This window comes from Orycteropus afer, unplaced genomic scaffold (genome assembly GCF_000298275.1).
Source record: "Orycteropus afer afer isolate SDZICR_OR568_19922 unplaced genomic scaffold, OryAfe1.0 scaffold00036, whole genome shotgun sequence".
Lineage (NCBI taxonomy): Eukaryota > Metazoa > Chordata > Mammalia > Tubulidentata > Orycteropodidae > Orycteropus > Orycteropus afer.
Window position 1 is genome coordinate 2,771,051 of NW_006921623.1, and position 12,654 is coordinate 2,783,704.

The 12,654-nt window shown below is 39.7% G+C and overlaps 1 protein-coding gene across 1 annotated transcript in view; it reads left to right on the plus strand.

Annotated features, from left to right (window-relative positions):
- Positions 1-12,654, plus strand: part of IFT46 (intraflagellar transport 46) — a 19,988-nt gene that overhangs the window by 2,033 nt on the left and 5,301 nt on the right. Inside the window, exons 2-8 of the mRNA XM_007936463.1 lie at positions 2,197-2,349; positions 3,017-3,153; positions 5,534-5,608; positions 5,772-5,865; positions 7,573-7,701; positions 9,381-9,502; positions 9,856-9,922. Coding sequence (XP_007934654.1) covers positions 2,197-2,349; positions 3,017-3,153; positions 5,534-5,608; positions 5,772-5,865; positions 7,573-7,701; positions 9,381-9,502; positions 9,856-9,922 — 777 coding nt within the window. The remainder of the gene's footprint in view (positions 1-2,196; positions 2,350-3,016; positions 3,154-5,533; positions 5,609-5,771; positions 5,866-7,572; positions 7,702-9,380; positions 9,503-9,855; positions 9,923-12,654) is intronic.

The window sequence follows — 12,654 nt, forward strand, 5'->3', positions numbered from 1 at the left end:
GATACACTCCTTAGAGAGAACAATCATGGGAGAAAGAAGGGCTGCTTATGCACAGGGAGACAGCTCAGGGGGCAGGAGTGTATGGAAGGATGGACACTGAGAAGAGGTAACTATGGAGGGGAAGAGGGAGGGAGCTGTTGCATTGTGGTAAACTGTGGTCAGTGACATGAGACAAAGTATATGTGAACTGCTGTATGGGAAGTGAATTTGCTCTGTAAATCTTCACCCAAATCACAATTTTAAAAAAAAATTTCTTAAAATGTAGGCCAGTGTTTCGCAAAGGCTACTAATCATAAGAATCAAGCGATGTACTTATTTTTAAAAAAATACAGATTCCCTGTTCCCATCCAGAACTACTGGTAGGTAGGAGCCTGGGACTTTATATTTTTAACAAGGCCTCTGGGCAATTCTTAGGATAGAGCAAGTTTGGAATTGCTGGTTTTTAGGCAGTTTTCATTGTCAACACTTATGAAGCTGCCAATATTTTGTGAAAGAGATTTTAATTTTTTAAGTCTCGAAATTCATGTCTCTTTGATGTTCTATGAACCTAAAGAATCACTTCAGTTCCCAAAGAAAGATGGAGAACTACCTATATCTGTGGCCACATGGACCTTAGTGTTGCACATGTGTTCAGCTTACAGTGTTTGTGTCCACCCTTAGCACATGAGCCAATGGTTATATTTTAATTATCCTTCAAGAGCAGGCAGGAGCTTTGGTGGCACAGTGGTTAAAGCATTTGGCTGCTAACCAAAATTCAGTGGTTTGACTCACCAGTCACTCTGTGGGAGAAAGATGAGGCCGTCAGCTTCTATAAAGATTTACAACCATGGAAACCCTATGGCGCAGTTCTGCCCTGTCCTAAAAGGTCACCATGAGTTGAAATGGAGTCGATGGCAGTGGCTTTGGATTTTGATTGGTTAAGAGCAGGAGTTTTGGAAGCTCAGGTGAATAATATTTGAATTGCTACAGAAAGCTGTAGTGATTTAGACAGATTTCATAAATTTAAAAGGTGAACATTGTAAGGTGGTCCTACTCCACAATTAGTATGCTCTTTTACTTCAAAATGGAAATATAAAGGGAAGAAAAATAGGACCATAAGACTTTGATTTCAGCGTTTCTTGTATTTGGAGTTTTGATTTTCAGTATTGATGGTTGTTTTTTAACATATAAAAGGTAACATTTTTAGACATTCATTTGTGGTAAGCAAAGTCTTCTCTCTTTGTATCATGGGTTTCATAAAGCACTACTTTGAAGAAGCAGACAAAAGAAAGTGAACCATTTTCCTAATTTAACCACCTAATTTTGTATATCTATCCTGAATTGTTTTCTTCTAGTCTTAATGCTGTGACCAGCATTCAAGGCGCATTTATCTTTTCAATTTAGATGCGTGCAGAACCAGCAAAAGGACCTACTTTTTTTTTTTTTAATTGTGATTGGGGTGAAAGTTTACAGAGCAAATTCATCTTCCATATAGCAGTTCACATACACTTTGTCTCATGACATTAACTGTAATCTCCCACAATGCAACAGCTCCCCTCCCACTTCCTCCCCATAGTTAACCTTTTCCCTGTGTCCTTCCCTCCATGCACTCCTGCCCCCTGAGCTGTCTCCCTGTGCATACACAGCCCTTCTATTCTCTCATGATTGATCTTTCCAAGGAGTATATCTACCTAATGTAAATGTTCAGCTCATACGCCTGTTTTTTGTTTGGCTGGAAGCCACAGGAGTGGGTTCAATGAAAAAAAAGGATTAGCTTTTGAGTAATTTAAGTTGACAGTGAATATTCTTAAAAGCTTCCCTGGACAAAACTGCTTCTCATGAGACCAAGGATAATTTTAACAAATTTTGAATTGAGAAAGACTGTTAGAATGGTCTCTTATCAATTATGTACCAATAAGGCATAGTCACTGAATAAATTCTATGTCTATGTGCCATTATCTGTTATATAGTTAGAATATATTATTATCTGTGTTTAATTTTTGTTACTTTCAGAGGAAGATGTGGCCAAAAGCAATTTTTGATGTCCTGTAGCATGTCACAATTTTATGTGCCAGTAGGTACTTTACTATAAAAATAAAAACATAATAAATTATTTAAGAAAACTAGAACCAAGTATCTATCAACCTCACTATAAGCCATATGAAAACAAAGGTTTCAAGACTTACTTTTAAAGGGGACCAATTGGTCATCCTTCAGGTCCTAAGGGAGGGCATGCCACAGGCTCCAGGCCACAGAGGCAAAGACATGGACCCTGTCCCAACTGCCCCTTCAAGCCCCAAGCACCACCAAGCCCCTTCTCATGGACTTGAGAGGGTGAGATGGTATGTAGAGAGCCAGAAGCTCAGAAAGGTAGGTTGTAATGCCAAGAACAAAAGAGTCTCCTATTTGAGATAGAATGTATAGTCACTGCATTTAATTTGTGGAAATATGAATAGGTCAGATACTCCTGGGAGAGAAATACCACTGGATAGAAGTTGAAAACCCTTGGTCACTGCTGGTCAGAATTCAGGCACAGGCTTGATTATGAACTGTTCTGTTTTTCATAGCTGCAAACAGCTTACTCTGGACTATTTTACAAATTGAATACAAACTTCTCTTCCTGTGCTCTTTATGAATGTTAAGATCCTCTGAAGTTTGTCTTTCCTGCTTCATCTTCTCCTGTTTCTTCTCAAAATAGAGTTGCCATCTTCTACCTCACAAGCCCCTAAGTTTTAGGGTTGAAACTGACTGGATAGTTTATGCAGAACTCTCAGGAGCCCCAAAATGATAGGTGCACTAGATAGAAATCACGGACTTTATACCCAAGCCTCAAGGGAAGAAATGGAGTATGGTTATAGAAAGGGGAAGAGTGTGTAGTTGAGCAGGGGCAAGAAGGCTCTCAAGGCCCTTCTGGGAAGTGCCACCTTGTCTTTCTGATGATTGGGTGGGGGTGGTATCAGAATGGTAGGAGGGAACTAGGCAGAGTACACTGAACATTTTCCTGTGACCTTACTTTATCTACCCTATCCTGTCTCAGGAGAAAAAGAAGACCTCACAGTTGACACCTCAGCGGGGCTTTAGTGAAAATGATGACGATGACGATGATGATGACTCATCTGAAACTGATTCTGATGAAGATGATGATGATGAAGAGCATGGAGCCCCTCTGGAAGGGTGAGGAAAGACTCCTTGCCAAGGACACCCAAGCCAAGGGGGAAAATGCCTCCTTCAAAACACTGGGTTAAGAGAGTATCAGTTAAAAATCAAAATTCCAGCATCTGTTTGGATCTCCTCTATTTAGGATTTTTAGATATCTCAGAAACACAGCATAATGGGCTCTCATTCCTTTCTAATCCCACGCCTTCATTGAGTCCCATAATGTCATGCACTTTGTAAAATGTTTGTGAGCTTACAGGTTGCATGAGGTTTTGTGGAATAAATCTAAAAGATGGTCCCTGCCTTTAAGGAGCTCACATTCTGGGAAAGAGAAAATAAACTTATGTATATACAAAACATTTCTGTGTAGTAAGGAAAAATATATACATGCACGCAAGCATTTCTGTTTTAGGCTCAGATCCTTTTCGGACAGGTAGAGAAGCCCGACATTGAGACATAATATTCCTGGATGATGTTTAAGTAAAAAAATCTCCTTATTCTGTTCCAGCTCTGATGCTAGATTAGTCACAACTCAGATCTTTAGGTTTTAATCAAAATGGATTCTAAGGCCCAACCATTTAAAACAGTTACTTGTGAAGTAAGTGATAGATAACCACTCAGTGGAAATCTACCCAGGCATTAAAAAGCACGAGGAAGCCATATAGGCGTTAGTAAAGAGCAATCTCAGAAATATTGTTAAATTTAAAAAAAAAGTACAGGAAAGTGGTTATTGTGTATTACCACGCATATAAAAAATGGCATAGACTGTCTCTGGAAGGATACTAGAAACTGGTAACAGTGGTTACCTTTCGGGAAGAGAACTTGGTGGCAAGAGGACGGGGGTGGGAGGGAGACTTTTTTAAGTTTTTTACTGTATACGTTTCATACCTTTTATTTATTTATTGAAATTTTTATGTGATTTGGATGAAAGTTTATAGAGCAAATTTATTTTCCATATACCAGTTCATACCATTTTGTTTCATGAGATTGACTGTAGTCTCCACAGCTCTCTTCCCACTTTGTCCCTGTAGTTACCTTTTCCCTGTGTGCATTTTTCCTATGTATTCCTGCCCCTTGAGCTATCTCCCTGTGCAGCTACTGCCCTTCTGGTCTACCATGATTGGTTGCTCTAAGGAGCTCTGGTAGCATAGTACCTAAGGCACTTGACTGCTAACCAGAAGGCTGGCGGTTCAAACCCACCAGCCACTCCTTGGAAGGAAGATGGGGCAATCTACTTCCATAGTGATATTGCCTTGGAAACCCAAGGAGGGGTCGCTATGAGTCGGGTCCGACTTGATGGCACATAACAACAACAACAAGGTATGTCCCTACCTGGTATAAATGTTCACCTCATATGCCTGTCTGTTGTTTGGCTGGAAGCTATAGGAAGCAGTTCAATTCCAGGCCTGAGTGGTCACTAGGGACCATAGTCTCAGAGGTTTCACCAGGCTCCACCAGACCAGTAAGCCTGTTTTTTTTTTACGATTTTGAGTGTTGTTCCACATTTTTCTCCCACTTTATCCAGGATCTCATATCTTCTAGTTTGTGTCATGTACATGCATCATTTATTAAATAAAACAGTTTGATAAAATTTTTTTAAAAAGTACCATTGTATTATCTACCTACAGGTAGCCATGAAGTAAAGTAGGCAGATATTTAACTTCCATGCTTAAACATGACTTGTCATGCTTCCCATCTTATTTCATGATCATATCCTTCTTCCATAGTTACATTCTAGTAAAACATAAATTTTAAGTCATTGATTTTTTTTTGTTAAGCAATACTCCAAAAGAACATTATTAAGAACCCTCCAAGTCAAATATTTTGCCAGTGTTTGTGACATCTTACTAAATTGTAACTAATCTTATGTGTTCTACTATTTTTTTTACAAAAGAATATGCATTTTCAAGTAAAAACACAATTTATAAATAATTTTTAATGACTATGTAGTATTCAGTTTGACATGTGTAACCATCGCCCAATATTAAATATTTGTTCCAATTTTTTATTAGTATAAATAACACTTAAAAACATCATTATAAAAATTACTTTTTTTTTCCTTGGGGCAAACTCTATGTCAGAAATTTAAATCTTTTTCCACTTTCTCTCTCCATCCCTTTCACAAAAAGGGAAAATCATTTATGCTGTGTTCTAAAGTCGAAGAAAAACTATGGTTTGGATTTTCTGCAGCTCTGTTCTTTGCCAGACATAATTGGAGTTAATTATAGTCTGTTTTAAAGTTGCCTTGCAAAGCCCCCAGCAAAGGTATGCTAGGAAGGAGGCAGAAGCTAGGGTCAAGGTCATGTTAGAGTACCATGGGCTAAACCAGGACTCTGCAGTACACATTTTATTTGGCAACCTTGTCTGGCAACCTTGAATGGTATTTTCCTTTCCCCAGGGCCTATGATCCTGCAGATTATGAGCATTTACCAGTTTCTGCTGAGATTAAGGAACTCTTCCAGTACATCAGTAGGTAAGTGTCTATAGAACCTTCCATCATACCCTCCCACCCCCACCTTGCCCCAAACATTTCCTATCTTCTAGTCTGAAATAGTGCCATTAAATTTTTTTTAGCCTGAATAATAAAGTAATTTTCTTTGATTGTTTGCTTCTACTTTCCCTTGGCAAAATCTCAGGTACACGCCTCAGTTGATTGACCTGGACCACAAACTGAAACCTTTCATTCCTGATTTTATCCCGGCTGTTGGGGATATTGATGCATTCTTAAAGGTACAGTCAGTACATCCTAAAAAAAAAAAAAAAAAAATACTGCTTAGCTGTTTCTTCTGACCTCTCTTATTACATTAACGATTCCACTAACTTCTTGACTTGAATTGCCTATTGCTGTTAGGTGCTGTCAAGTCGGCTTTAACTCACAGTGACCCTGTGTACAACAGAATTAAGCACTGCCCAGTCCTCACAGTTGTTTTTTGATTTGGGTGAAATTTTACAGAGCAAATCCATTTTCCATACAGCAATTCATACACATTTTGTCTCATGACATTGACTACAGTTTCCCACAGTGTAACAGCTCTCTTCCCACTTCCTCTCCATAGTTATCTCTTCCCTGTGTCCTTCTCTCCCATGCATTCCTTTCCCCAAGCAATCTCCCTGTGCATACGCTTCCCTTCTATTGATCTTTCCAAGGAGTATATCTACCTGATGTAAGTGTTTAGCCCATATGCTGGTCTTTTATTTGGCTGGAAGCCACAGGAGTTCAATTCCAGACCTGGAGGGTAGCTAGGGGCTGTAGTGTCAGGCTTTTCACCAGGTTCTATGAGACTAGCAAGCCTGATCTTTTTTTTTTTTAAATAATTTTGAGTTTTGTTCCACATTGTTCTTCCACTCTATCCAGGATCTCTTATTCAGATCCCCTCACAATTGTTTTTATATTTGAGCCCATTGTTGTAGCCACTGTGTCAGTCCTTCTTGTTGAGGGTCTTCCTCTTTTTTGCTGACCCTCTACTTCACAGAGCATGATATCCTTCTCCGGGGACTGGTCCCTCCTGATAATATGTCAAAGTACATGAGATGAAGTCTTGCCATCCTTGCTTCTAAGGTGCATTCTGGCTGTACTTCTAAGACAGATCTGTTCATTCTTCTGGCAATCCAGTGTATTGAATATTTTTTACCAACATCATAACTCAAATGCATCAGTTTTTCAATCTTCCTTATCATTGTCTATTTGCATGCATATAAGGCAATTGAAAATACCATAGCTTGGGTCAAGAACACATTAGTCCTCAAAGTGACATCTTTACTTTTTAACAAAACAATACTTAGATATATATTCTTCATTTCATTCTTAACCTACCCTAAATTATACTAAATTAATTATACTCATTGCTGTTAGGTAATAATAATGTTAGGCATTTGCCTCTTAATTATCCATGGCTTCAGCTTTATATTTAATCTCCTATATATCATGTATTTTTTCCTATACAGTATTTAGTACAGCATGTTTTAGTACAGAATGAATGATCTGTTCCAAAAGAAGTACACCTGAAATACTCTCGAGAGGCAAGAATGGCCAAACTTCATCTCAGCTGCTTTGGTCGTGTTGTTGGATGGGTCTAGTCCCTGGAGAAGGATACCATGCTTGGTAAAGTAGAGGGTCAGCAAAAAAGGGGAAGACCCTCAATGAGATGGACTGACACACTGGCTGCAACAATGGACTCAAAGCAAAGCAAGGATTGTGAGGATGGCGCAGGACTGGGCAGCATTCCGTTCTGTCGTATAGGGGGTTGCTGTGAGTCAGAGCTGACTCAGTGGCACCTAGCAACAACAAGAACAGCATGATGTACAAGCATGCTTTTTAATGCTATTAATTATGGACTGGAACAGTCCTTCCTCTTCACCTTTTTCAAAACAGCAGATGTTTCCCTATTATGTCCTTCCCATTTTTCTTTCTACTTTCTTAACCTTTCCCTCAACTAGGTCCCACGTCCTGATGGAAAACCTGACAACCTTGGCCTGTTAGTATTGGACGAACCTTCTACAAAGCAGTCAGACCCTACAGTGCTCTCACTCTGGTTAACAGAGAATTCCAAGCAGCACAACGTCACGGTAAGGTACTAGCCTAGTACAGGTCCCAGCTGGAGTGGGCTGAGAGCAGGGGCCCTACTAGCATAAAGTTGACTTTCTGCCCATCAAAAGGATAGCTATAGTTTTACTCCATTACTATTTTTTGGTATAAACAGTTAACACACTTGGCTGCTAACCAAGAAATTGGAGGTTCGAGTCCACCCAGACACACCACAGATGAAAGTCTTAGTGATCTGTTTCTAAAAAGTCAGTCATTCAGAGCTCTGTGGAGCACAGTTCTACTGTGACACACATGGGGTTGCCATGAGTTGGAGTCAACAGGAACTGTGCTGGTTTTTTTCCATGGTTTTACTCCCAACAGCTTTATTGAGATATACTTTACATACCATAAAGTTCGCTATTTTAAAATGTACAGTTCAATGGTTTTTATTTTCATTACTCCAATAGAAACCCCCTACTCATTAGTAGTCACTCCCCATTTTCCATTACCCTAACTTCTGGTAGCTACTTCATTTCCTTTTACAGCTAAATAGTATTTCATTGTGTGGCTATACCACATTTTGTTTGTCTATTCACTTGTTATTTCTACTTTTATTAATGTTGCTAAGAACACTTGCATACAAGTATTTGCATGGACATGTAATTTTATTTCTTTTGCACATGTGTGTAGGAGTAGAATTACTGGTCATATGGTAATTCTATGGTTAACATTTTGATGAACCACCAGATTGTTTTCCAAAGTGACTATACCGTTTTCACAAAACCATTAGCAAGAAATAAGAGTTCAATTTCTCTTCATCCTTGCCAGTACTTGTTATTGTCTGTCTTTTTCATTCTAGCTACCCTAAGTAGGTATGAAAGTAGTATCTTTTTTTTTGGTGTACCTCGCAGGTTGGTCGATTTGTGTTTTCAAATTGTGGTTTGGGTGAAAGTCTACAGAGCACATTCATTTTCTATACAGTGGTTCATACACTCTTGTTTCATGACATTGACTGCAGTTTCCATAATGTAACAGCTCTCTTTGTGCTTTTTCCCTGTACTCACCTCTTCCCTGTGTCCCTCTTTCCCATGCACTCCTGCCCGTTGAGCCATCTTCCTGGACAAATCACTGCCTTCTGTTTTCCCATGGTTGATTGTTCTAAGGAGTATACCTGCCTGGTTCAAATGTTCATTCCATATGCCTGTGCCACAGGAGTGAGTTCAATTCCAGACCTGAAGGGTAACTAGGGGCCATAGTCTTGGGGGTTTCACCAAGCTTTATCAGACCAGAAAGCTTGGTCTTTTTTATGATTTTGAATTTTGTTCCACATTGTTCCCCCACTCTATCCAGGATCTCCTGCACTGATCCCTTTCCGAGTGGTTGACAGTGGTAGCCAGGCACCATCTAGTTCTTCTGGTCTCAGGGTCATGTAGGTTGAGGTTCATGTGACCCACTGGTTCCCTAGACTAGTTGTTTCCATGCATCTTTTTTTTTTCATTCTTTCTTGCTCCAGACAAGGAGAAATCAATTGTTGCATCTTAGATGGCTGCTTGCAAGCTTTTAAGACCCCAGTTGCTGTCATCAAAGTAGGATGTAGAACAGTGTTTTTGTGTAGTATGTTATGCTAATTGAGAAATAGCAGCAGATTTGATGAGCCACTCTGAATAAACAAGAGAGCTGCTTCAATGTGGCCAGCTAGGCTTTTCCTTTATTTTTCTAGCAACACATGAAAGTAAAGAGCCTGGAAGATGCAGAAAAAAATCCCAAAGCCATTGACACATGGATTGAGAGCATCTCTGAGTTACACCGTTCTAAGCCCCCTGCAACTGTGCATTATACCAGGTAAGAAATACCACATTCCTCCTCATGGTAATCTACACTGCCTTTCAGCAACTGTGAATCTGTCACTCCTGAGAAGAGATCCAAAGGCTAGGGATGTATTTCATCGACCTGAGGTCCTATGGATCCTAGCAGTTACAGACTCAGATTGCAAACATAAAGATTGTGATTTATCTATTATCATCTCTGAGCCAGCGCCTCCAAACCTCAGGCCCTGGGTAAGTTTGGTTTGCCCCGACCTAGGTTCTCCTGAATCGTAATATCCCAGATGGAGAACCTCTTAGAATATCCTGATCCAGAGGTTACTGTTACCAGCAGTTTGTGTTTCTTGTTCATATATACTTCTACACTTTTAGGCCTATGCCGGATATTGATACACTGATGCAGGAATGGTCCCCGGAGTTTGAAGAGCTTTTGGGCAAGGTGAGTGGAAAGGAGCAGGAGCTCAGGAAATGCAGCATTCACTGTACAGCCCAGTGTCCTTTCTCTTTATTATTGTTGTTGTTATTGCGTGCTGACAAGTTGATTTTGACTCCTGACGACCCTCTAGGACAGAGAACTGTCCCATAGAGTTTCTAGGCTGAAATTTTTATGGGAGCAGATCTCGATGTCTCTTCTGCGGAGCAGTTGGTACATTCAAACTGCCGACCTTTCTTAGCAACTGAGCACTTAACCGTTGTGCAACCAACCTACTTCATTATTATCTTTTAAATTAAAGTATAAAATATAATCAGAAAAATACTCATCTCATAAATCTACAGCTCAGTTTTCACCAACTGAACATGATTGTTCATCAGGTCAAGAAATCATACGTTGCTAGAACCCTAGACACTGCTTTGTGCTCTCACTGCACAAGGTAACCACTATCTTGATTTCCAGTAGCACAGATTAATTTTGCCTAGTTTTGTGCTTTATCTAAACCTAATCATAGAGAATAGGCTGTTTTATTTCTTTTTCTCTTTGCTCAACGTTGTGGGAGATTCTTCCGTATTGTTTTATGTGGTTATTGTTTATTTGTGATTATGAGTTTATGGTATTCCATTGTTTGACTATATGGCAGTTTACCCATTCTATGATAGACATTTGGGTGGTTTACAGTTTTTGGTTATTATAAATAGTGCTGTTAGAAACTTTTTAACACATGTCTTTTTTTTTTTTTTTAATATTTGATTGTATTTTTGATGAAGGTATACACAGTAAAACAAGTTCCCATTCAACAATTTCTATACATAATATTCAGTGAATGGGTTATATTCTTCACTTTGAGTCAACATTCTTATTATTTTCATTCTATTTTTCTCACTCCCATTAATTTAGTCTCACTGCCCCTTTAGAGTAACTGGTGTCCATTTCTTCTCATATAGATAATTTCTTAAAAGAGAATGGTGCCCAAGGATGAAATTCTTTACTTTTTTGAGCTGATTTGCTGTTTAGTTAAAAGGTGACTTCAGGGGATAGTTTTGGTTCAGGTTTTAAAGAGTGTCTCAGTATGCTAATCATTTTGCAACGTGGATGGACCTGGAGGACATTATGCTGAGTGAAATAAGTCAGTCGCAGAAGGACAAGTACTGTATGAGCCCATTACTGTAAAAAGACAGAGAAGGGTTTGCTTGGGAAAGAGAACTCACCTAGTAGATTACAGGGATGGGGAGGGACGGGGAGGGATTAATTTAGGGCTAGTTGGGGCTTACATGCTGACATGGGTAGGGGGAGGGATATACAGGAAGGATGTATGACCACCATAATAACATTGGGAAATGAGAACTGTGCACGTAAGAGATAGACGACAGATGCTAGAACCAGCCAATGTGTCCACAATACCACATTGCCATTAACACCAAACACTAGGCTATACAGATAAGCACGTAAATACCTGAGATGATCAGACGGGTCAGTGAATAGAGGTATACTCTAGACCAAGGATAGATTCAGCTGAGGCTAATCTTGTACAGACTCCAGGATACAAAATACCTGCAGTCCTTACAGAAACAATAGAAGACAGACACAGAGTAATCAATCCCTCACAGACATCCTGACACTATGGGAGAAAGATCCAATAGATCTTCTACCTCAGGACCATAGTACTGGGGGCACCAGACTCAACTGGTAAACAAAATACATAAAAGCGTTGCTCCACATCCTACATTAGTGAGTAGCGACTGGGGTCTTAAAGGCTTTCAAGCAGCTATCTAAGATGTAGCTAATGGTCTCCTAGCGTCAGAAGTGAAGAAGAACGCAATTTAAAAAAGGGCATTTAGAAGCAATCAGCCCTAGGACACAATGGCCTTCGAGACCAGAAGAACTGGATGGTGTCCGGCTACCAATGCCAACCACTCAGGAAAGGATCAAATCTGGAGATCCTGGATGGAATGGGAGGGAAAATGTGGAACAAAATCCAAAAACTCAGTAATGACCAGAATTACTGGTCAGATGAAATCTGGTGAGAATCCCAGTACTATGGCCCTGGAATACATTCAGTGCCTGGAATAAAACTCACCCCCAGGGGTGGGCTCTCAGCCCAATAATTAACAAGATGTACACGCAGACCACTCAGCCCAAGGTGCTGCACCCACATACTCTATGGTAATACATCCCTTAGAGCAATAGACCATGGGACATGAGAGGACCAGCATTCAAACTGAGGAAATGCAGGACAAACAGAAGTGCATAAATATGATGGGTACAGAGGGAGGGTTACAGGGTAGGGAGGGGAGGAGACTGGGTTAGGATTGGACATGGCAAATGGGGAATGAAACTAAATGTACGCATTACATTGAATGTAAAACAAGCTCTTAAAATAAAAATAATATAAATAAATAAAAGGTATCTCAGGGCAGCAGTCTCAGGAATTTCTCCAGTCTCAATGGGTCCAATATGTCTGGATTCTTTGAGAATTTGAAGTTTTATTCCACACTTTTTTCCACGTCTGTTGTGACCCTGATCAGAACATTTGGTATGGTAGCCAAGCTCCATTTAGTTCCTCTGATCTCAAGGCAGAGGAGACTGTAGATGATGTAAACAATTAGTCCTGTAGTCTGGTTTCTTCTCTGATTCATGGATTTTCTTCGTTCTGTTTTCTTTTTTCTTTTTTTTTTTTTTAGGATTTGGGTGAAGATTTACAGAGTAAATTCACTTTTCATACAGCAGTTCACATA